Source organism: Phocoena phocoena, chromosome 5 (genome assembly GCF_963924675.1).
Source record: "Phocoena phocoena chromosome 5, mPhoPho1.1, whole genome shotgun sequence".
Taxonomy (NCBI): domain Eukaryota; kingdom Metazoa; phylum Chordata; class Mammalia; order Artiodactyla; family Phocoenidae; genus Phocoena; species Phocoena phocoena.
The window spans coordinates 46,800,408-46,826,197 of NC_089223.1; the positions used below are offsets into that span (position 1 = coordinate 46,800,408).

Here is a 25,790-nt window from a genome sequence, read left to right on the forward strand (position 1 = left end):
TATTTCCTTAATTTTATCTCCTTCAGGTCATTGTGAACTCCCAGAGAGTAGAAACTGCCCCAGTCACTTTTTGTATCTCAAACAACAAGCACAGTATTTGTAACATAGTCCGTATTCAAAAAATGAATAATGAATAAGTAAGAGGATGGTAGATTTCTTATGGAAGTAAGGATGAAAGACCTAATCGTAAAGCAGGTTTGAAAATAGAACGGCCTGAGGTGTGATAAAATTCCTCCCAAACTGGAAATATTTAAAGAGAGGGCAAAATGAACAACTGGAGACATGGCTGAAGATTTGTGCATTAGGCAAGGCGTTAGCCTCATTGACTGTTAATGCTAATTAAATCCCTAAGGTTCTATGATGCTATGATTAGTCTAACCTTGAACATGAAATTTCAGAGACATGAAAAATGTTATCTTAAACAACTGTTCAGCACAGTTACATCTTCAAAATAAATCTGTATATACCTTACATTTTAAAACTAAAGTTATATGTATATGTGTGTACAAAATCTTATATATATATATCAAGATCAAATGGTATATTTATGATAATACTTTATTAATGACAAAGTGCTATACAAATGTTACCCTAAATGTACAGAAGTAATCAATGATATAACAGAGGAGACTAAAACAATTTTATTGCTATAGCTGGTGCATATGATAATGACTTCACTAAGAAAGGGGACGTTTTTGTGGGGGGAGATAAAATATAAAAAATAAAATGGGTATGAAAAGCGCTATTTTTACTGCTGGTGAATAAAAAGGTGACCGGCAATCACTAGAATTTGTGGAAAAACTCAGTCAGTAGTTAAATCAGTAAATTATGAAGAATTGAAATAGTTAATGTTTCCACGTCTGGCCTAGCAGACATTCTCCAAGAGGTTTCATTAATAAACTGATGTCACAGGAGAGAGGCTTTAGGACTACACATTGGCTCTTGTTTTTGGACCTTTCTAGTTAGACGTCGGTGGTTTTTATTTGTGGATTTTTGTTTTAAATTTATTACCCTTCTATTCCTGCTTTTTAAAACATACAGGCATACCTTGGAGATATTGCAGGTTCTCTTCCAGACCACCACAATAAAGCAAATATCACAATGAAGCAAATCACACAAACTTTCTGGTTTTCTAATTGCAAATAAAAGTTATGTTTACACTATACTGTAGTCCCTTATGTGTGCAATAACATTATGTCTAAAAAAACATGGAGAAACCTTAATTAAAAAAATACTTTATTGCTAAAAAATGCTGACCAGCATCTGAGCCTTCAGCGAGTCACAATCTCTTTGTTGGTGGAGTTTGATGTTGATGGCTGCTGACTGATCAGGGTGGTGGTTGCTGAAGGTTGGGGTGTCTGTGGCAATTTCTTAAAATAAGACAACAGTGAAGTTTAGTGCATCGGCTTTCTTTTCCTTTCACGATTTCTCTGTAGCATGCAATGCTGTTTGATAGCATTTTACCCACACTTCTTTCAAAATTGGTGTCAATCCTCTCAAGCCCTGTCACTGCTTTATCAATTAAGTTTTTGTAATATCCTTTGTTGTCATTTCAACAATCTTCACAGCATCTTCACCAAGAGTAGATTCCATTTCAAGAAACCACTTTCTCTGCTCATCCATAAGAAGCAACTCCTCATCCATTCAAGTTTTATCATAAATTGTAGCAATTCAGTCCCATCTCCAGGCTCCACTTCTAATTCGAGTTCTTTTGCTGTTTCCACCACATCTGCGGTTACTTCTTCCACTTAGGTCTTGATCCCTCAAGGTCATCCATGATGGTTGGAATCAACTTCTTCCAAATCCCTGTTAATGTTGATATTTTGACCTCTTCCCAGGAGTCACAAATGTTCTTCATTTTCCAGAAAGTTTTCAATTGCCTAGATCCATCAGAGGAATCACTATCTATGGCAGCTACAGTCTTACAAAATGTATTTCTTAGGGACTTCCCTGGTGGTCCAGTGGTTAAGATCCCACGCTCCCAATGCAGGGGGCCCAGGTTCAATCCCTGGTCAGGGAACTACATCCCGCATGCTGCAACTAAGACCTGGTGCAGCCAAACAAACAAACAAACAAATAAATATTAAAAAACAAAGAAACCAAAATGTATTTCTTAAATAATGAGACTTGTAAGTCAAAATCACTCCTTGGTCTATGGGCTGCAGAGTGGACACTGTGTTAGCTGGCATGAAAACAACATTAATCTCCTTGTACACTTCCATCAGAGCTCTTGGCTGACCAAGTGCATTGTCAATGAGCAGTAATATTTTGAAAGGAATCTTTTTTTTTTCTGAGCAGTAGGTCTCAACCGTAGGTTGAAAATATTCAGTAAACCATATTGTAAACAGATGTGCTGTCATCCAGGCTTTGTTGTTCCATTTAATAGAGCACAGGCAGAAAAGATTTGGCTTATAATTCTTAAGAGCCATAGGATTTTTGGAATGGTAAATGAACACTGGCTTTAAATTAAAGACACCAGCTGCATTAGCCCTTAACAAGACAGTCAGCCTGTCCTTCGAAGCTTTGAAGCCAGGCATTGATTTCTCTCTGGCTTCTCTCTAGCTATGAAAGTCCTAGGTGGCATCTTCTTCCAGTAGAAAGCTGTTTCATCTACGTTGAAAATTTGTTGTTTAGTGTACCCACCATCATTAATTATCTTAGCTAAATCACCTGGATAATTTGCTGCAGCTTCTACATCAGCACTTGCTGCTTCACCTTGTACTTTTATGTTATGAAGATGGCTTCTTTCCTTAAACCTCATGAACCTCTGCTAGCTTCAAACTTTTCTTCTGCAGTTACCTCACCTCTCTCAACCTTCACAGAATTGAAGAGTTGTAAGGGCCTGGCTCCAGAATAGGCTCTGGCTTAAGGGAATGTTGTCATTGGTTAGATCATCTATCTAGGCCACTAAAACTTTCTCCATATCATCAATAAGGCTGTTTCACTTTCTTATTGTTCATGTATTCATTGGGGTGGCACTTATAATTTCCTTCAATAACTCTTCCTCTGCATTCACAACTTGGCTAAGTGGTGCAAGAGGCCTAGCTTTTGGCCTATGAAGGCTTTCAACATGCCTTCCTCACTAAGCTTAATCATTTCCAGCTTTTGATTTAAAGTGAGAGACATGGGACCCTTCCTTTCACTTGAACACTTAGAGGCCACTGTGAAGTTATTAACTGGCCTAATTTCAATATTGTTATGTCTCAGGGAATAGGGAGACGGGGAACAGTCAGTCAGTGGAGCAGTCAAACACACACATTTATCAATTAAGTTCTCTATCTTACATGGGTGTGATTCGTGGTGCCCGAAAACAATTACAATAGTTACATCAAAGATACTGATTGCAGATCACCATAACAAATATAATAATAATGAAAAGGAGTCTCTCATAAGGTAATGAGCTTTCTGAGAGTCACTGGCAGTATCTATCCAAAAAATGGCACAGAATGGGTTCCTGTAGGTAGAATTAGTCATAAAATTATCATTCCAAGAAAAAATTTAAATGTTTTACAACTAAAAAATTTTTCAATAAGATGCTTCCCCCAAATTTAATTTGCAAAATGTGAATGAACTATCCTCAAGTGGGTCAATTTCAATTTTTAGTGGCCTAGAATTCCATAATAATTATAACTGTGATGATGAATAATTCTAAATGGAAATATCTATCCAAAAAGGATTGTTTATCATCAATTGTAATGCATTTTCATTTGGTACATAATAGAGAACTTGAAATACAAGCAACCCTAAATATAAGCAATAAAGCTATCAAGAAAGAACCCTCTAATAGGTTGAAAAGCAGAAGATAACCTGTGGCCTGTGAAGCTATGACTCCATCAACTACTCAGTCTTTGTGTGGAGAATATATTAAAGTGAGTTAAACTCAGTTTCTTTATTTTGAAGTTTATGCTCTTCAAGATTAGTATCTAGTTTATTCACTTTCTAAAAGCAAAGAATACTTAAAGAAAGAACTAACTTACTATATAACCAGAATACTGTGTTTTTCTGTTTATTTATATAAATATTTATATTCTAAATTTTTTTAGGGGGTAAAATAGTCCTTTTACTTTTTAACAAGTGACACTTCCTTCAAAAATAATTATTTACGTAGTACCCTAAGCTATAAAACATGAGTAAGCTGCTGAAGCAGTTTAAATTTTCACTCTGGCAGGAAACATATATGTAATTTGTACATCATTAGATGCCTTCATTTTCTCTAATCACGTTTTGAAAATTACTTTTCTAGAGGAATTTCCTTTATTAAGACAGCAACGTTGAGCAAAAATATCAAGCTTACCACTGGGACACTATTTCTAAACCATAAAAAACTAATGGCCTTGAAATGTGTAATACTGACAAGTAAAAATATAGACAATGAAGATAGGAGTATAAATAGAATGATTCTGCCCATGTTCTCCTGTAAAATATCTTCCTGACAGTTTTTAGGCATATTCTAAATAGGTTAAGTATATAATTTATTATCTAAACTGGAACACTTCTGAAGTGAAAGAGGACACTATTAGTAATTACAAAATGAATACTGGCCTGGTGACCTGGGGCATATGGTCACCCTAATTATCAATCAACGCTATGCAGGCAACTCCCAGAGCATGCAACAATATGTGGATTCTAATTACCAGTCTGATTAACCATCTAGTTTTGAGGAACACAACTTCAGAGATGCAGGCACAATTCAGAGACACTCGAAGACCCACAGGAATCACTAGAGAGTCAGTAAGGTGGGAGACCCGTATAAGCTTAAGGGTCTGGAGAAGGGGAATTCAATAAAGGGATAAGTAAGTAAAATATTCTAAAAACTCTGTCATTTTTCTCTGATGTAGAATTCATTTGGGATTCTACTGTCTTCACTTTTACTGTCTATCACCACCAAGCTTTCACCATAAAGCTTAAATAAAATTACACGTGATTTGTCAATTTAACTTGTATTAGATTTAAAACTCAAGACTATTAATCTTTGGGGGCAGGGACATTACCAATCATTTCCAAGCATCCAGTGCCTGGCTCTCAGTAAATGTTTACTGAATGAATTTCTTTGAACTTAATATTCTGAGTATTAAAATTTATGATATTAGAACCTTAATTGAAGATAGTAGATTTTAAAAATTCAACTCAACAAGCTAACCTGTTATTTTCTAGTGCAAAACCTTTCAGGAAACTGTATGTTTGGATTTGCTTTAAAATAATCCTGCAGGGCCAGAGAGAGGGATAAAAGATGAAACAAAACTGCCAGATGTTAATAATTATTGAAACTAACTGATGGGTGTGGGGGAGGAATCTCCATCTCTGCGTATAACTGCAAATCTCCATATTAAAAGCGTTTTTTTTTTTTTAAAGCCCATCTGAAACCAACTCAACATCCTGGATTTATCAAAACACAAGCCATTTTCTTTTCTTTGAAAGTATCACTGTCAAAATTGTTATCACATTTATGTCTAAGGACTGTATACCTGTAGCATTAGGTGCAGATTAGTCACTTTCTGTGCGGACCAGCCTGAATTTTCATCTCCAACTTCAAACCAAGGTTTCATACGCTGAATATATGAGCCTTCTTTAAAAAAATTTTGATTGGAATTGTTGTTTTTTAACAGGTTTTGAAGCAAAATCAGACAATCTTCCACTACTATACCTGGGGAAAGAATGTAGAATGGAATGTTGAGGCTGATAAAACCTGAAGGAAAATTCAATCCTCAAACACTTCAAAAGAAAACTCTCAGTGCTCAGCATCTCTTCAGTGTGCACGGCAGTGAGCCTGCTCCTTCTCAGGTCCCCCAGTGATCTCCTGACTTCTATTCTCAACTATCCACTCACCTCAGTAACTCACATTTTTTCCTTCAAATCCAGCTTACACATCATTTCTTCAGGAATGATTAGCAAGATCCAGTGAGTAGGTTAGGATCACCAGCTCTATGCTCTCACAGTAGCCTGCCCCTTTTATTATTATGCAGTATCTGTCTTCACTAGATTATAATTCATGAAGACAGGAATTTGGGAATGTCCTACTTACCTCTCTGTATCCTCAGCAGATATAGAGACAAGATCCCACGTGCCACATGGTGCGGCCAAAATAAAAAAATAATAATAAAATAAACACCAATGGGAAAGATAAGCAGGAATTAGTCGCATGAAGTGGGTGGGATGCAGAAAAGCATTCCAAGAAGAAAGTAAAATGGCTTTTTAAAAAAAGTCTACATTTCAGGACTTCCCTGGTGGTCCAGCGGTTAAGACTCTGCACTCCCACCGCAGGGGGCGCAGGTTTGATGAGATCCCGCATGCCACGTGATGAGGCCAAAAAAAAAAGAGAGACAAGATAGCAGATGTATACATGGTAGGTCACTACTAAATATTTGTTGAATGAATCAATCATATATTATTTAATCGCTAAGAAGCACCTGACATTGCTGTCTTTATGCCTCTTCCTTGAAACTTCCTCTTCTTTTGGCTTCTAAAACACTAAGGACTCCCTCCTGGTTCTCCTTACAGATATCTGGCCACTCCTCAGGCTTCCTAACCAATGAGCTCTGTTTCCTCTGCAAAGCATATGAAAAAAAGAGGCTGGATGCTCACAGCGAGTAGGTTCCTCTGTGTAGTACATGCACACTTTTGCTCCTACTAGTTAAGCTGCACGATTATAAGAATTAATTGCGGGGCTTCCCTGGTGGCGCAGCGGTTGAGAGTCCGCCTGCCGATGCAGGGGACACGGGTTCGTGCCCCCGTCCGGGAAGATCCCACAAGCCGCAGAACAGCTGGGCCCGTGAGCCATGGTCACTGAGCCTGCGCGTCCGGAGCCTGTGCTCCGCAACGGGAGAGGCCACAACAGCGAGAGGCCCGTACCACAAAAAAAAAAAAAAAAAAAAAGAATTGCTTTTAAAAAATGAACAGATTTTAGGGAATTCCCTGGTGGTCCAGTGGTTAGGGCTCTGCGTTTTCACTGCTGAGGGCCTGGGTTCAATCCCTGGTTGGGGAACTAAACTAAGATCCCACAAGCCGTGCGGCAGGGTCAAAGACAAAACAAAACAACAACAAAAACTCCAAAAAACAGACTTGATTTTTCAGAGCAGCTTCAGGTTTACAGAAAAACCGAGCAACAAATAAAGGGAATTCCCATATACTCTCTTCGTGTCAGTTTGCACTGCTATTACCACTTAGCATTAGTGTGGTACATTTGTTAAACTGATGAATGAATATTGATACATTATTAACTCACGTCATAGTTTACATTAGGGTTCACTCTTTGTGTTGTAAATTCTATAGATTTCAACATATGTATAATTTCATGTACCCACGGTTACAGTATCACACAGAATAGTTTCACTGCTCTAAAAATCCTGTGTTCCACCTATTCATTCCTCTTTCTTCCTACCCCCGAATCTCAGGCAACCACTGGTCTTTTTACTGTCTCTTTATGGTTTTCTTTTCTGAATGTCATATACTTGGAATCATAAAGTATGTAGCCTCTCCAGACTGTGTTATTTCACTTAGCAATATGCATTTAAGGTTCCTCCAGGACTTTTCATGGCTTGAAAACTTTTCAATCGTTGAATAATATTCCAATGTCTGAAGGTACCACAGTTTGTTTACCCATTCACCTACTGGAGGACATCTTGGTTGCTTCCAAGTTTTGGCAATTATGAATAAAGCTGCCATAAATATTCACGTGCAGGATTTGTATAGATATAAGTTTTCTACTCATTTGGGTAAATACCAAGGAGTGTGATTGCTGGACTGTATGTTAAGAGTATGTTAAACTTAGTAAGAAACCACCAAACGGTCTTCCAAAATGGTTGTATCATTTTGCATTCCCATCAGCAATACATGAGAGTTCTACACCCTTGCTTACTTTTGGTGGTGTCAGTGTTCTGGATTTTTGCTTAATAGGTGTATAGTGAGGTCTCATTGTTTTAGTTTGCATTTCCCTAATGACATATGACGTTGAGTGTCTTTTCATATGCTATATACCATCTATATATTTTCTTTGGTGATATGTCTGCTCAGATCTTTTGTTCATTTTTTAATTGGGTTGTTTCTTTACTTCTTATTGAACTTTAAGAGTTCTCTGTACATTCTGGATACAAGTCCTTTTCCAGATGTGTTTTGCAAATCTTTTCTTTCAGTCTGTGGCTTACCTTTGCATTCTCTCAGCAGTGTCTTTTGCAGACTAAATTTTCAATTTAGTGAAGTCCCACTTAACCATTTTCTCTTTCATCTAAGAGTAAATTACTTTTACTCACTAAGGCTCAGGCCATCTAGCTGTACCATCTATTACCAGTCCTCACTGCAGTTCTGTAACAAATTCATGGTCACTACTCCTTGTTCACTGCAAACACCAGCACCTCATTCAGAGTCTTCTTTCTATCTCCATGTTCTGCTGTCACTCTTGATTTCAATTTCAATGACAACCCATCTAATATCTGGACCCCTCAGTTCCTTGGCCTCATCTTCAGAGATAATCCTTACTCTATTACTAAAACCTCCCATCTTTCTAGCTCAAGTATTCTCAATATATCTGTTCTATGGCTTCCCTGAGACTTTCAACCCATCAACAAGTCTTCTTTCTTCTTCTATTTTTTTTGCAGAACGCGGGCCTCTTACTGTTGTGGCTTCTCCCGTTGCGGAGCACAGGCTCCGGACACGCAGGCCCAGCGGCCATGGCTCACGGGCCCAGCCGCTCTGCAGCACGTGGGATCCTCCTGGACCGGGGCACGAACCCGCGTCCCCTGCATCGGTAGGCGGACTCTCAACCACTGCGCCACCAGGGAAGCCCCCTTTCTTCTTTTTAAAAACCCTTCTGTCTTTACTTCCTTCCCGATCTAGCTTAGCACATATAGGTCTTCATTTCTTCCACCCTACAGGTAATTTGCTGAGCTCTCTTGTCTCACTATCTTTTCATAGCACCCGCCTGGAAAGGCACTATCCTGTCAAAAACTGCCTGCCTGGCTTTTTTTCTATATCTGTACCTAGACATCTGAGTACTGGGGGAGACAGGGGATCACACAATCAAGTAGCCTGCACTGCTATGAAATCATGGTGAACACCCTCAATGGGGCCTTTATCCTTGCCTGGAAATCTTCCTAATTCCAATAGTCAACAAGCTCTCCTATCCTCCAAAAGACTATTTTCAGTCTTCTCCCCCTTCTCCTCTTTCAGTCCTCCTCTTTCACTCTCAGCATATGCCTCTGCCTTCAACTCAACTCCCTGTCACCAAATGTGAAAAAGGACTTGCATCTTCACCTGCGCTATCCCCCGTTATGATGGAAGATGAGCTCCTTCCTCTCCTATCTTAAACAGCCAGTTCCTACCTCTCCTGTGGATTCTAATAACTTCCTCCTTTTTCAGGTATTATGTACCACTGATTGTTGTCTTTTCTTTCTCTCTCTCTGTCTCATATCATATTTGTGTCCCCTCTCTGCTTGCTCACGGTTGTTGTAGTCTCTTCCATTTTAAAGAAAAAGCCCTTTTAGATTAAAGGAGAATAATCTGATAATTTCCACAGATGTAGAAAAAAAATAAAAAGTTATTAAAATGCAAGACTCATGATAAAAACTCTTAGCAAAAATCAAACTTAAAGGTGAAACATCAACATTCTCATTACAGTCAGCAACTATTCAACACTGTACTAAAGATTCTAATCAGTGCAATGAGACAAAGAAAAGAAAAGTGGTATAAGAACTGAAAACAAAAAAGATTACACTTACTTGTAGAAAATATCGTATCTACACAGAAAGTCCAAGGAGAACTAATGGTTTAATAAGATGGTTGAATACAAGATCAATATACAAAAATCAAGTAGTAACCAATTTGAAAATGTAATAAAAAAAGATCCCATTCACATGTAACAAAAAGTATAAGTTGCCTAGAAATGAATCTAATAAAAAAAATATACAACTCTTGTGCTCAAAATTATAAAACATTACTGAAAGACATAAAAGAAGACCTGAATAGATTAAAAGATATACCTGGGTTCATGGATAGAAAAAGCCAATGATGATTCTCCTTAATCTTTAAACTCAATATCAGGGCTTCCCTGGTGGCTCAGTGGTTAAGAATCTGCCTGTCAATGCAGGGGACACACGTTCGAGCCCTGGTCCGGGAAGATCCCACATGCTGCAGAGCAACTAAGCCTGTGTGCCACAACTACTGAGCCTGTGCTCTAGAGCCCACAAGCCACAATTACTGAGCCCGCGTGCTATAACTACTGAAGCCCACATGCCTAGAACCTGTGCTACGCAACAAGAGAAGCCATTGCAATGAGAAGCTTGCGCACCGCAACTAAGAGTAGCCCCTGCTCGCCACAACTAGAGAAAGCCTGCGCACAGCAATGAAGACCCAACACAGCCAAAAATAAATAAATAAATAATAACTTAAAAAAAACCCCAAACAACTCAATATATTTCCAATCAAAATCCCAACTAGGATTTTCAGATAACTTGACTAGCAAAGAAGTTTCATTCATATGAAGAATAAAAGGGAAAGATGCAAAAGACAATTCTGAAGAGGGCCAAGATAGGAAATTTTTCATATATTCTAATAGATAGGATATTATTATGAAGCTTTTGTAATTAAAAGAGTGTGGTTTTAGTGTAGAACTAGACAGACTAATGGAACATAACAGAGAACTCAGAAACAGACCTTCACACGTATGGAAATTTGATCACAAATCTTATAACATCATTCAAATGCAAAATCCCTATTAATTAAATGTAAAGGACACATTTAAAAAGGCTTCAGTATAAGAAAGTGATGGAAACTCTCTTTATGACCTTGAGGTAGAGACAGATTTCTTAAACAAAACATAAAAGCATAAACTATTAAAAAAAACCCAACATGTTATTATGCTAAAATTTTAAACTTTAATAGAAACACTATAAACAAATTAATAGAAGATAACTGAAACATGTATAATCAACAAATGATTAGTATCCAGAATACATAAAGAACTCCCAGTAATCAACTGGAAAAGGAAAAACGATCTTATACAAAAACGGGCGAGAAGGTAATTCAGAGGGGTAAAAGATAAACAAAAATAAATGGTGACTACTCCCATGAAAATATGCTTAATCTCATTAATTTAAGAAATGAAATAAAATCTCAATAAGACATTATCTCACACTCATCAAATTGGCAAGGAAGGACTGACAAGGATGTGAAGAAACAGGAACTTGAAAACACTGTTGATGGAGTATAGGTTGATAAAACCACTTAAGAGAGCCATTCGACAATATCTGGTAATGGTGAAAAAAGTACAACTCTATTTGTAGGTATATAGAGAAACTTAACACACAAGTAAATACATAAAGACCATTCACTGTAACAGTTTATATTAGCAAAAATAGAAACAATCTAATTGTCAACTCAATCAGAAAATAATAGATCATAGTATATTCATAATACAGAATAATATATAGCACTTAAAATAAATGAACTACAGTAACATGTATCAACATGGATAAATCTCAGAAACACAATGTTGAATTAAAAACAGCAAGTTGTGGGACTTCCCTGGCAGTCTAGTGGTAAAGACTTCGAGCTTCCACTGCAGGGGGTGCCGGTTCAATCCCTTGTTGGGGAACTAAGATCCCGCATGCCGTGTGGCGGAAAAAAAAATTAATAAAAAAAAACCCAAAACAGTAACTTGTGAGATTATATTCAGAAGGATACTTTATTTAAAAGAACTGGATGGTAGGTGCACAAGTGTTTGTTATGCTATTTTCTATTGTTTTCTGTATGTTTGAAATATTTCATATCTCAAAAAAAAATTTAAGAAAAGAAAAATAGTTCCTTGTCAACCTCCAGTTCTGTTCACCTGGCTCTCCCCTGACTTTACCAAATTCCTGATATGAGTTTTCTCTGCTATTCTATTTTCCCTCTTCTAACTTACTCCTCTGACACTACAATCTTGATTCTGAGGCAACCACTAAACACAAATGCTGTCCCCAAGGTCCCCAATGATGTCTATGTTCTAAGTCCTACAGATACATTTCTGTCCTATCTTGATATCTCAGTGACTTCTTACACTGCTACCGATTCCCCCAACCCTTCTAAGTGTGGTTTTCCTCTTGCCTCGCGGCCTGTTTCTTCTCAGTCTCTTTTACCGATACCTCTTCCTCTATGATCTCTTAACAATTTGTATTCCTTAGGGTTTGTCCTAGCACTTCCCTTCTCACTCTTCACTTACTCTAAGTGACTCATCTAATCTTTCTTGTTTATCTAATTTTGTTTTACCTATATTATAAAGACTCTCAAATCTTTATCACCAGCCTGGTCCTGCCTTCCAGATTAGTAAGCCAACTGTCAACCTATACTACACTACTTGCTAACCCCAGTTCAGTGAATGCAAATAAACTCATTTTTCTCCTCTGACTCTAGTGCTAGGTTTTTTGATCAATTTCTCATTAAAAACAACAAAAATGCTGAATTAAAAAAAAAAAGCCTAGGAGCAACGAAGAACTGATAGTACAGCAGGCTAAAACTGACAAGAAAATGGATATCTATACAGATAGTTAAGTATAAAAGTACCTTTTGGCTGGCAGTACGTTTCTCAATCTTGAGAAATCTAAACTTTTTATTTTGACAGTCTCATGGGACAGAGGGAAAACAAACCAAAGCCAAGGGTATACACAAAGTAGGGAAGGAATCTAACAGAAAACTTTTCACCTAATAAAATGGGACCTCAAAAGGATATATCCTAAGGAAAAAAAAAAAAAACAAAAAAGGATATATCCTCAGGGTGCAAAAAATGCAAAGACAACTAGTCCTCATAGGTTTTGTAGCTCGGGTTTGCATTACCTGAGTAGTCCAGGGAATATCAACCCTTCAATCTGGAATGAGGTGATCCCAGACAAACTGCACCCCCAGGGCTTGGCAGAAACAAGCACATTTTCTCTGAAAGAAATTACTTTCATCCTAGGATTCAAATTCCTATAAGTAATTCTGCTAAGTACGACACAAAACATAGTCAAAGAGAACCATGTACACAGAAAATGTTGTACCATGCGTAAGAACCAGCAGAGCAAAGTATCAGACCCACAAAGACTTAAAATACTGCGATTATCAGACAGAGATCGTGAAGTAATTGTTTCTTATATTCAAAGAAATAAAAGATAAGTTGAAAATACATGCAGAGAAAACGAAGTTATAAAAAAATTACCTAGCAAATTTGCCAAAGAAAAAAGCAGAACTTCTAGAAAAGAAAAATTTTAAACTCAATGGACACATTCAAAAGCTGATCAAATACAGGTGAAGAGAGAATCGTTTAAATAGAAAACAGGTCAGAAGAAATAATCCAGAAGAAAGCCTGAAAAGATAAAGAGACAGAAAATGCAGACAAGAAAGTAAGATGATAAAGTGAGAATCTAATCATATGACAGAGAACTGAATCTGAGTTCAGAAAGATAGGAAAAAATGTGATGGAGCAGTATTTGAGGAGACATAGCTGAGATTTTCCAGAAATGATGTAAGATATCAACAGATTCTGGAAGTTTAACAAATATTAAGCAGGATAAATAAAAAGAAATCCATATTCAACACACCATAATGGAAGAAAGAAAGAATATAAGTATCCATCCTCCCTCAGGGAAGCCTCTCTCAACATCTAACAAAACAACAAAGAAAATGTATGTCCTCATTTCTCCCTTCAGTTGCATTCCTGAAAAGTTAACAAGTCCGTGAGAACAAAAGGAATCTTTCCAGATCAATCTCTTCATACCATACCTCCATCACTGTTCCCCTCCTCGGTAATAATGTCCAGTAGTCTCTCAAAAGCATTTTCAAAAGCAACAATTTTCTGGATTGCTCCATTGCTTCTTGTTAGTGCCTGTAGTAGTAAGACGCCCTTATGGAGAAGAAAGATAATGTTTAGTGGAATACAGCTTTTACAAGGCATTTAAAAACTACTTTAAAAACCACTGAGTTTTAGAAGTGGCAGGAATTTCACAAGTCCAACTCCTTCACTTTATAGATAGGGCAAACAAGGACAGAGAAGGTGAGCAATTTACCTCCCTAAGCTATATAAATCTCGAAAGACAGATCCTTGACTACCAATTCCTAATTCACTTCTCTTTTCACCGTATAATATAAATATACAACAATTCTTGCATATTCATCAATCATTCATTACCTGGCTTTCACTGTGGTCTAAGAGAGTTGAACATGATTATATTTGTCTCAGTAATGCCTTGGTACATGCTTCACAACAGTAACAATAAAAAATTGTGAAATCAATAATATAAATCAATAAACATCACCACATTTTAGCAGGGAAAGTTCAGATATTCTTGTAATTATCTGGCCCGGAAATTCCCAAAACTTGATTCTAAGTTGATAGAAAAAAAGAAGAATGAGAATTCATGCCTCATGAACACCATGTCTAGTATGAGACAATTCTCAGTAGTCTTTGCTTCTGATTTTTAGTTTTCTCAGCTCCTGTTGAGCTAGATTTAGGTTATATATTTTGCAACTTCTTTATTATTCAAGAAATATTCACTGTTAACCATTTCTGCTTATTTCACTATCAAACAACAAGTATTTTATGAGCCCACAGGAGCCCAAAAATACCAGAATGGTCAAAGAGACAGAAAATATTTAATGAAAAAAACAGGTATTTCTTAGAGGAAGAGGAAGAGCAACTAAGTAGTTCAAAAGTTCCAAAGAGTCAAATAAGCCGTTGGCTGTCAGTACTGGGCAAGTAAGTATTTATATAAGACAAAAAGTACCCACAGCCTTACTGGGGTTTTCCTACTCATTTCCCTTACTGTCCAGTCTCAACATTAGATGAGAGAGAAAGCAAAAGTGGTTATTTTTACATGTCATATTCTCCTACTTAATCTTAACTTGAGTTTAACTGCTAACAAAGGGAGGAATAAATACAGTGGAAAGAACACTAAGGTTATGAGTTCGATACAGTGGGTTTCTTAAAGGTCTACTTACTAGCTGTGCAACTTGAAGCAAATTACATAAACTCTGTATGTAATGTAAGTCTTAGTATACCCATGTGTAAAACAAGGATGGTATCTTTGTCATAGGGTTTTTATGAGGACTAAAGGAGATAAAATAACTCCTATAGAACCTAAATTCTCAATACATATCAGTTTCTTTTCCCTGACTATTAAGAGACATATTCCTCTAATCAAACACATCCACTAAAATGTTACTAGACATGAAAGTATACTCATTGGTCATTGAAAGTAAGTGGACACCAATTCCTTACTTTAAAAACTGGTAATTAAAAAAAAAAAAAAAAAAAAAAAAAAACTGGTAATTAAAGGGATTTAGCTATTTATCCTCCCTTTCATCTATGAATTATAATTCAGGGTAGTAAAATATACTGGTTGATGAAGTAAAGTTCTTCTTTGAGGAAGATTACAGCTGAATAAATGTGAATGAATGACAGAATTATAGAAATCATCATTTTGAAACTCTTAACAAAATAAATGAATCAGGCAATGATCATTAATGAATGATCAGATGTAATGGATGAAGGGATCCATGGAGGGATCTGGCTGTCACCACCTGAATCAAACACACTTATCACTACAAGTGAGACAGCCAGATATTACATTTCCTGATGTGCTGCAAAATTAAGTACACTGCATCATCTAGGAAATATCAAAGCAAAGAGGTGAACCAGAAGTTAATCAAGCCCTTTAGAAAGTTAACAGACATTAACAATCAAATGTAATGAGAGAGCCTTGTCTGGAAACTGATTTGAAGAAACCAACTGTAAAAGACATTTATGAGACAACTGGGAAACTTGAGTACAGAAATAGTTACCTTATTAAATGAGAGCTAAGACAAAGTTGTTATCTCATTAAATGTGATGGCATTGTAGTTATATAAGGAAATACACACACATACACACACACACAACATGTATACTGAAGTATGTAATAGTGAAATTATACAGATTGTTTGATTCCTTTCAAATACCCTAGTCAAAAATAAAGGAGAGTGGTGAGGGGAGGGATGGATGAAACAAGTATAATAAAATCTTGAAAATTAATGGGTTTAGGGGACGGGTTTGTCTGTATTCTCTCTACTTTCATGTGTGTTTACATTTCTCATAATAAAAAACTAAAAATTAAAGAATGGAATTACAGTCTATCATTTAGAAGTGAGCTGGTAGTTACTTCCTAGAGTTTTCTCAACCTTTCTTGCTAATTTTTAAGCCCTAAGTAACATAAATAAATATGATAGTTCACTGTATCTATGATAAATGACCAACTAATTCTCTAAATCCAGATCAAATTCAATGTTTCAAATATAAAACAAACTGAGGCTAAAAATCTTTACCAACAGGCTCCCAGAGAGGTTAGTCAATGTTAATAACTGTCATTGAATGCAATGAGAAATATTAAAAAGAAGGAAATGAAAAGAGAATTTTAAAAGAAGGATAAAGAAAGAAAAAGATACAAAGGATGCGGTGGGGGTGGGGGGTGGGGGGCGGAAGCAGTGTATTATTCTGGGCAGGAACAGAGTGCCATTAGTAACTGCCACAGGTGCCAGTTAGTTTCCTCTGGTTGCTGGAGTCAACTGTGGTGTATTACACTGTGTTTTACTGCATAATATTCGATAGTAAGTCTCCACAAAGAATTTAAATGAATCTGTGAAGCCAAAGGAAAGATGGCTGTAAAACTCCAAAATCTAAACATCACAGCAAAAATATAACTTAATCTCTAATCATAAAAGTAATGAAAGCCAACATAGAGAATCATTTTATCTGTCTCAAATAAAAACTGAGGAAAAAAGGTTAGGAAAAGAAAAAAAAGAGTAGAGAGTTAAAGGAAAGAGAAGAGCAGAACACCAAATTCAGGTTTCAGATACATACTAATATTTTAGTCAAGAAAAGACACTCAACATTCCTAATAGGTAGGTACACAATTCTTAAAAGAATATTAAAGAATAAAAACTGTCCTTCTCATGAGTTATACTACTATATCATTTCACCACTTATATTACTGCATTGACGTATGTACTACAAAATTTTAAATGCAAAGCTAAAAAAAAAACTGTCTATGTGGATTAGAAGTCAAGAGCATTTCAGTTTTGTCTCTGCTTTGTCAGGAAACAGTTGTGAGATTAAAAGCAATCCAAATGGTATTTATTAGCACTTAAGATGAGAAAGGTACAGGGCCAGGTACCACAAACACTAAGATGAATAAGACATCACTAACAAAGGACAAGTCACTTGGTTTCTGTGAGTCTTGGGCTTCTCAGTGTAAATATGGAGACTGAATTAGCTTGATAAGATCCCCTAGCTCTAAATTTTAATTTTAAGATTTTTCCAGGGGCTTCCCTGGTGGCGCAGTGGTCGAGAGTCCACCTGCCGATGCAGGGGACACAGGTTTGTGCCCCGGTCCGGGAAGATCCCACATGCCGCAGAGCGGCTGGGCCCGTGAGCCATGGCCGCTGAGCCTGTGCGTCCAGAGCCTGTGCTCTGCAATGGGAGAGGCCACAACAGTGAGAGGCCCGCGTACGGCAAAAAAAAAAAAAAAAAAAAAGATTTTTCCAATTGCTACCTAAAGTATTATGGTTTTGATCAAGTTGTAGATAACAACAGAAAAGAATGTTCAAGTAACAAAACAATATTCATCAATAGAAAATACTCAAATGTATATGCAAATAATAAAATAAATCAGAATGAAAAATTAACTCCAAAGCAAATCATGCTCTATAGTTAAAGAGAGATTACAAGGAAAATCCTTTGAAATATGTATTCAATCAACTAAGGGTGATGATTCCAAATGTTACACTTTGTTAAGTTTATACAGTTCAATGTCTAGGGATGTTTCCTCTGCTCTTTCTGGAGGTAGAATTTGGTGTCAATACAACCTTTCAGAAAAGGATGGAAGAAATCCTAAACTTGTGGAAGGCATAAATTTGAATAGCAAAGTCATTTGTCTAAGCCAAAATACTGAATAGGTTGGAAACAAAGAAAAAATGTGGCCTTGTATATAACTTCAAAAGGTCTAAACCATTACCCCAACTTTCCAAATCTAACTTCTATGACTCTGAATAAGGGTCAACAAAGATTTCATTTGCAAAAAGAGAAAAAAAGCTGCATATTCTTAGACTTTTCTTCAAACTTGACTTACATCATTACGTATAACTTCCCTGGAATCCGCTAATAAGTCCATCAACCTTGAAACACCTAGAAACATATAACCATGTGAAAAACACTGGCAGATCAAAAACACAAATAGTGATTCAAATTATAAACAATTTATTAACACATCATTTCAGTCCCCCCCCCGTAGGAATGATCCTCAATTTTACTTTGTTTTTGTTTTTTATGATCCTCACTTTTAAATCACAATAATATAAGGAAGATGAGTCACTCACCCATAGGACTGACTAAAATAATTTGCTGCACTTGAGGCCCCAGTTGTTTTAAAAGAGAAGTAAGAAGCTTCACACCAGGCCAGCGGACGTGGAAATCAAACTCCTACAATATAGGAATTTAAAAAATGTAACATTTGTAATTCACATTTTCAAGCAAAACTTTTCAACTAGTAGAATGGTACCAAAAACTATAAACAAACAAAAAAGAGTTTGTCAAACTTTAAAAAATTAACTTAAGAAATAAAAAGCAATAAAAAGAAAAGAGTTATTATAAATTGATCAAACTGATTAAACTGTTGTTGACTAGATATAACAGTACTTTGTAAAAATGGAAGTAAGAAGCAGACAGTATTCTAAGAAACTACATAGTTCTTAAAACACACATGTGAATCTCTTGTAATGATACAACAAATTTCAGTATCTTGAAAAGGTATATAGGGGCTTCCCTGGTGGTGCAGTGGTTAAGAATCCACCTGCCAATGTAGGGGACACAGGTTCAAGCCCTGGTCCAGGAAGATCCCACAGGCCACGGAACAACTAAGCCCGTGCGCCACAAGTACTGAGCCTGCGCTCCAGAGCCCATAAGCCACAACTACGGAAGCCTGTGTGCCTAGAGCCCGTGCTCTGCAACAAGAAGCCTGTGCACTGCAACAAAGAGTAGCCCCCGCTCACCACAACTAGGCTTCCGCATGCAGCAACGAAGACCCAATGCACCAAAAATAAATAAATTTATTTTTAAAAAAAAGGTATCTATATATGTTGCTTCCTCAAAAACACCCAAAAGGGTCACAAAACAAGCTTATTAAGATGACAAAAATAGCAAGGTTCTTTACTTACCTCTAATAAAGATAACAGAAGAGTGACATTTTCTTGCTGCTTAATGAAAATTTCTGTAAACTGGCTTCCCAAATCCTCACTCTGTCTTGTGGAGTTTTCTTCTGTAATATTCAAAGACAAAGTATTTGAATATGACGCTTTGTTATTTTAAAGTATCCTTTTTGTTGAAAAAGCTAAGCAGAAATGATAATTTTCTTGGAACAGTGTGCCTGGGAGTGATACCACAATTATGCTAGAAAGACATATCCTTAAAATAACTTTCAAGGTCATTTAAATAAATTTTTATTCTTTAATTGTTTAAATATGATATTCAAAGACAATATATTTAGATTTTCACATTTTCCCAAGGTTATTTTTCGGTTAAACTTCTAACTCGAGTACAAGGGAATTTATTGGGGTGATGGAAATATTCTATCTCAAATGTGATAGTGGTTATACTACTGTATACATCTGCCCAACACACAGGACTATACAACCCCAAAAAATAAATTTTAATGTATGTAAATTATACCTCAAAAGCTCCTCCCCCCCAAACATTAGTGAACATATAGTCCTTGCTGACTCTGTTACTATGTTAAATAATTTAATTTTAAAATTAAACCAATCATCTACAGATTTTTCAGTATCTTTTTCAAGCAAATCAACATATATATCTTATAGTTATTTGGCAATAAAACCAGAATTTGCATTTAAGTTTTCACTTATTCTTTAAAAGATTTTATATTTGTCCTTAACACTTAAAAGTCTTTAAGCTGGGGCCTCCCTGGTGGTGCAGTGGTTGAGAGTCCGCCTGCCGATGCAGGGGACACGGGTTCGTGCCCCGGTCCGGGAGGATCCCACATGCCGCGGAGCGGCTAGGCCCATGAGCCATGGCCGCTGAGCCTGCGCATCCGGAGCCTGTGCTCCGCAATGGGAGAGGCCCCAACAGTGAGAGGCCCACGTACAGCAAAAAAAAAAAAAAAAAAGAAAGTCTTTAAGCTATTTGTTGTTTCAATGTACTTTGTCAAAAAAATGTAAAGGATCACTAAAAACTGAAGCAACAATTGCCAAAGCAAATTATCATTTAAAATCTGCCTACTCTAATAAATGCAATTTAGAGATGGCAAATACACTACTCCCCATTCCCTTACCCATTCCAGACATAGCTAAGCCTTTTCCACATATTGCTCCAGGCAGTGACTATAAACCAAAGGAGTTGGCAGTTAAGATCAAACATATTTATTATCTCTCAAATAGTTCTTTTTTAAATGTGAGATTTTAATATTAATATACTTTAGAAATGGAAAAAACCCAGCAGATGACAAGAAAAGCAAGACAATCTGACAGTGACAGTGGTAATCTCATCTAATTATTTGTAGAGAAAAGAGAACAAAGAAGAGACCAAAAGTAGAAAAGAAATATTTTAATATTCTGGGTTATTAATAAAACCTAATTTCTCACATATTAATATGCTAGGTTTATCCTTCAGAAACCCTAAGAAATATTTCTTTTATCATCTCTTGCATCAGTAAAAGAATTCAGTTTCTGAACCTTAAAACTACATTACTTAAACAAAAAATACTTCATTTTTAAAAGGACTAGTCTGGCTGTGCTAAGATGTCAGGGAAAGAGGGAAATAATAAGGAGAGCTATTAGGAGGCAATAATCAAGGTAAGTGGTGACAGTGACTTAGACACTGGTCACAATTCTTATGAAAATAGAAGGAACAAGATTTGTTGGCATATTCCTTACAGGGGTATGAGAAGGGGGGAAAAGAAAAGGAAAGGTGGTTCTAAGGTTTCAGCCTAAAGAAGTGGAAGGATGGCACTGCCACTTACTGAGATTGGAAACACTGGAAGAAGCAAGTTGAGAGTATAGACAGAATCATAAGTTTAGTTTTGGATGTGTTAAGTTTGAGACACATAAAAATTTGAGTGGAGATATCAATCAAGTAAGCAGTTGGATAAACACAAGCATAGCTGTCAGTGGATAAGTTTGGGTTGGACATACACATTAGAATGATAAACATAAAAATGATATTTAAAGTCACAAGACTGGATGATACAGGGCATCTACAAAAAACTTATAGCTAACATCAAACTTAATGGTAAATGATTGAATGCTTTCCACTTAAGATGAGGAAAGAGGCAAGAATATTTACTTTCACCAATTCTAATCAACATTGTACTGGAGATCTTAGTGCCATAGGGTAGGAAAAAGAATAAAAGGCATACAGACTGGAACGGAAGAAGTAAAACTGTATTTACAGATGACATGTTTGTCTATGTAGAAAATCCTATGGAATCTACAAAAAACTTACTAGAGAGTGAATTTAGCAAAGTTAAGTGGAACAAAAGGTCAATATATAAAATTAATTGCATTTCTATATACTGGTGATGAACAATTAGAAATTCAAATTTAAAAAACAGCACCAATTAAAACAGCATCGAAAAGTATTAAAGACTTAGGGATAAATCTGATAAAAGACGTATAAGACCTATTTACTTTGAGAACTCCAAAATGGTGCTGAGAGAAATTAAAGAAGACTTAGATAATATATATACTGTGTTCTTGTATTAGAAGGCACAGTATTGTTAAAATGGCAGTTTGCCCCAAATCAATCTGTAGATTTAACAGAATCCCAATCAAAATCTCAGTAAGTTTTTTCTGCCGAAATTGACAAACTGATTCTAAAATTGATATGGGAGCGTAAAGGACCAAAAAGAGCCAAAATAATTTTGAAAAAGAACAAAGTTGGAGGACTTACACTACATAATTTCAAGATATAAAGGTGGGGTAACCAACACATGTCACGTAGGCAAAATGACAGACATAGAGACCAACAGAATACGAAGTCCAGAAATAGACCCATTGGCTCACAGACCTAATCATGAGAGTTAAAACTATGAAACTTTTAAAAGAAAACACAGGAGAAAATCTAAGTGATTTTAGGTTTGGCAAAGGTTTCATAAATAGGAAACAAAAGGTCCAAATTATATAAGAAAAAAATTGATAAACTGGAGTTAATCAAACTTAAAAATTTTGCTCTTCAAAAGACAATGATAGGAAAATAAAAAGGCAAGTCACAGACTGGGAGAAAGTATTTGTGAAATATACATCACAAGGACTTATATCTAGAATATATACAGAACTCTTACAACTCAAGTATAAGAAGACAATCCAGTAAAAAAATGAACAAAAGATTTGAATAAACACTTCACCAAAGAATGAAAAGGTATATGGATGGCAAATAATCACATCAAAAATTGTTCAATACAGGGCTTCCCTGGTGGCGCAGTGGTTGGGAGTTCACCTGCCGATGCAGGGGACATGGGTTCGTGCCCCGGGCCGGGAAGATCCCACATGCCGCGGAGCGGCTGGGCCCGTGAGCCATGGCCACTGAGCCTGCGCGGCGGAGCCTGTGCTCCGCAATGAGAGAGGGCACAACAGTGAGAGGCCCGCGTACCGCAAAAAAAAAAAAAAAAGTTCAATATAATCATTCATTATGAAAATACAAATTAAAACTACCGTGAGATACTATTTCACACCTACTAGAACAGCTAAAATTTAAAAAGACAGACCATATCAAGTATTGGAGAGGATGTGGAGGAACTAGAATTCTCATACACCACCAGTGGGAATGTAAAATGGTACAACTACTTTGAAAAACAGTTTGGCAGTTTCTTATAAAGTTAAATATACACCTACTATCACTTAGCCATTCTATTCCTAGGTATTTACTCAAGAGAAATGAAAATACATGTCCACAAAAAGACTTGTGCATAGTACGAAGCTTCAAATGTAACAGCTAAAAACTTGGAAACAAGCCAAATGCCCACCAACAGGGGAATGGATTAACAAATTGTTATATACTCATACAACAAAATATCAATACCACTCAGCAATAAAAAGGACTAACCTATTGACATACACCATGAATGAAACTCAGAATAATTATGCTGGGTGAAAGAAGCCAGACCAAAAAAACCAAAAAGAGAGTATATACTGTATGATCTCATTTACATAAAATTCTAGAAAAATGCAAAGTAATCTACAGTAATCACAGATCTATGATTGATAGGGCTAGAAGGAAGAGGAATGGATTACAAACAAGCACAAGGAAACTTGGATATGTTCATTATTTTGGTGGCGGTGGTGATGGTTTCATGGGTTTATACATGTCAAAACTCATGAAATTGTACATCTGTACATTTGTTATATTTCAATTATAATTCAATAAAGCTGTGTGTGGGGAAAAGAAATCCAATTGGAGATATCAAGTAAGTATTTGAATACACAATTATGGACATCAGTGGAGAGGTCTGGGTTGGACACATATATTTGAGAGGCAAGCATACAAACTATATGTGAAGTCACAAGCCTAGATGAGATCACCAAAGGAAAGGATAGAGAAGGAAAAAAATCCATGCCCTGGAATGTTCCAATGTTAAGAGGCTGGGGAGACGAAAGAAAACAGCAAAGGAGACAAAGAAAAAGTAGCGCCATGAGACAGAAAGAAAATCAGGGGACAGTGGAGACTGAGAAATGAGTGAAAAAGTGTTTCAAAGAGAAAGGAGCAATTAACTGTCAAGTACTATCTCTGAACTTAACATGAAAGAGAAATGAGAAATTGCTAAAAGACAAAAGAGAAATTGCTAACACAGGCAAAAGTAATTTGTTTATGAACAGAATGGCTAGGGTATGGAGTAGTCAAATACTTTCTTGAGAGGCAATACAGTAAAAAGGAAGAAGCTCACAAAGGTTTTTGAGTCAGACCAATTAAGCCCATATTCATCCATTTAGTCACATTACTTTGGGCAAATAGCCCAGATATATCAAGCTTCAGTTTCCTTAATTGTAAAATGGGAACAATTTTCTTTCACACAGGGTTTTCTTTGAGGATTCAAAATAAGTATTGATAAAACATGTAGCACAGTACTTGGTGAATAATAAGTGCTCAACTAACAACAGCAACATCATCATCTCTAAAGCAGGATTTCTCAACCTCCGCACTATTGACAATGACATTGTTGTGAGAGACTCCCTATGCATTTTAGGATGTTTAGCAGCATCCCTGGCCTTTATCCACAAGATACCAGTTGCACTCCCTTACGTATCCTCAAGTTGTGACAACCAAAAATATTTCCAGATGTTAACGAATGTCCTCTAGGTGGCAGGAGGGGCCAAACTGCCCTTAAGAACCACAGTCCTAAGATTTATTATATGCTATACATGTACATGTACTATCAAGTTTTGTTTCTTTTGGCTGTGCCACACAGCTTGTGGGATCTTAGTTCCCCGACCAGGGATCAAACCTGGGCCCTCGGCAGTGAAAGTGCAGAGTCCTAACCACTGGACCACCAGGGAATTCCCTCAAGTTTTAAAATTATACAGAACATAAATCTTCTTTTGATGATTCAAAAAAATTTTGAGATTCTTGTAAGGTTATTATTAATGAGTATTATCACCAAGATGCAAAAGATGTTTAAAGAAACGTATATCCTATGATATTCCCAGAAACATGCTTGTCTGTAAGCAAATCCTGTTATTGATATTTTACCTTGTATCTCTTTCTCATAAGAGCTGCATGCAATCTCCCAAAATAAGTAGTTACTTGAGTTTATGGTTGTTTGGATGCCAAATAAAAATAAATTTCCTGGATTTGTAACATTAGTAAGCTATTAATTTTTGCCCTTCAAGTTTAATTTTTTAGATTAATGGAAGAATTGTTTAGGGAAGCAGTCATTATTTCCACTGAAACATTTCCATTATTTCAGGAAAAACAGATAGAGGGGGGCAAAACAGATAGCTTGAAAGCTATCTACATGTTACTGTACAATTATTATGTCAAGGGTATTAAGTTAAAGTGGCAAAGGCTTGATGCTACAAAGGTCTAATATTAATCAGAAGGAAGTCTAATACTCAAACATAACTAGCGTGGACTCAAGGGACGATGTCTATCATTGATCTGCTTAAAAGATTTCCTGTTGTTCCATTGGGAGCAGACAAAATCCTGTGCCCTAATTATTCAAACACCTCTGAACGTAAAATTTTGCATGGTACATTGTGGTTTTCAATGCTCAAAGTTGAATTTACCATGGAGTTGGAAAAAAAACTCAGACTGGTTAAGTAGCAAGAGTGCACACCCTTCCCATTTTATTTGCAAGGTGACATGATGATGGAAAGGGAGATGACAAATTGGAAAAGATATGGAAATCTGGGAGCTAATAAAATCTCCTGAAAATCTCCCTCTTTGGAATCAGCTATGAATAAGAGCCCTGATTCCCATGGTATGGTAGGTAAATGCCCTGTATCCAATAAAATTTCACAAGATTCGCTGGGCTAATGAGCCTACCTTGTTTTTACCTACCCTGGAACCCTAACAAACCATGGCTCTGTGGCGGATGGTACCAAGAACAAATACCTAGCCAAATTCTAATGAAATTCTATAGATAAAAAAGCAGATAAAGAAAACTACAAAAAGTGGCCCACATATGTGAAAATAGCTCTCCAAATACATGAGAAATCTATGTTGAAAAGGCAAGTAACTTAACTGTCTCCACCTTAGAACTGTTTCCCTCTAGAAACTACTATCACAGCAATGCAATGACCTAATTGCGATG

At 36.5% G+C, this 25,790-nt stretch overlaps 1 protein-coding gene and 1 non-coding gene across 2 annotated transcripts in view; both read right to left on the reverse strand.

The window, feature by feature from the left end:
- The window catches only part of USO1 (USO1 vesicle transport factor), an 89,454-nt gene that overhangs the window by 25,894 nt on the left and 37,770 nt on the right, over window positions 1–25,790 (reverse strand). The window contains exons 5-9 of the mRNA XM_065877437.1: window positions 19,189–19,289; window positions 18,352–18,454; window positions 18,105–18,160; window positions 13,726–13,846; window positions 5,466–5,644 (exon numbers count right to left, since the gene is read on the reverse strand). Of these exons, the coding sequence (XP_065733509.1) occupies window positions 5,466–5,644; window positions 13,726–13,846; window positions 18,105–18,160; window positions 18,352–18,454; window positions 19,189–19,289 (560 nt within the window). The remainder of the gene's footprint in view (window positions 1–5,465; window positions 5,645–13,725; window positions 13,847–18,104; window positions 18,161–18,351; window positions 18,455–19,188; window positions 19,290–25,790) is intronic.
- TRNAE-UUC (transfer RNA glutamic acid (anticodon UUC)) lies at window positions 24,462–24,534 on the reverse strand. The gene has a single exon. It is a non-coding gene; the product is annotated as a tRNA-Glu (tRNA).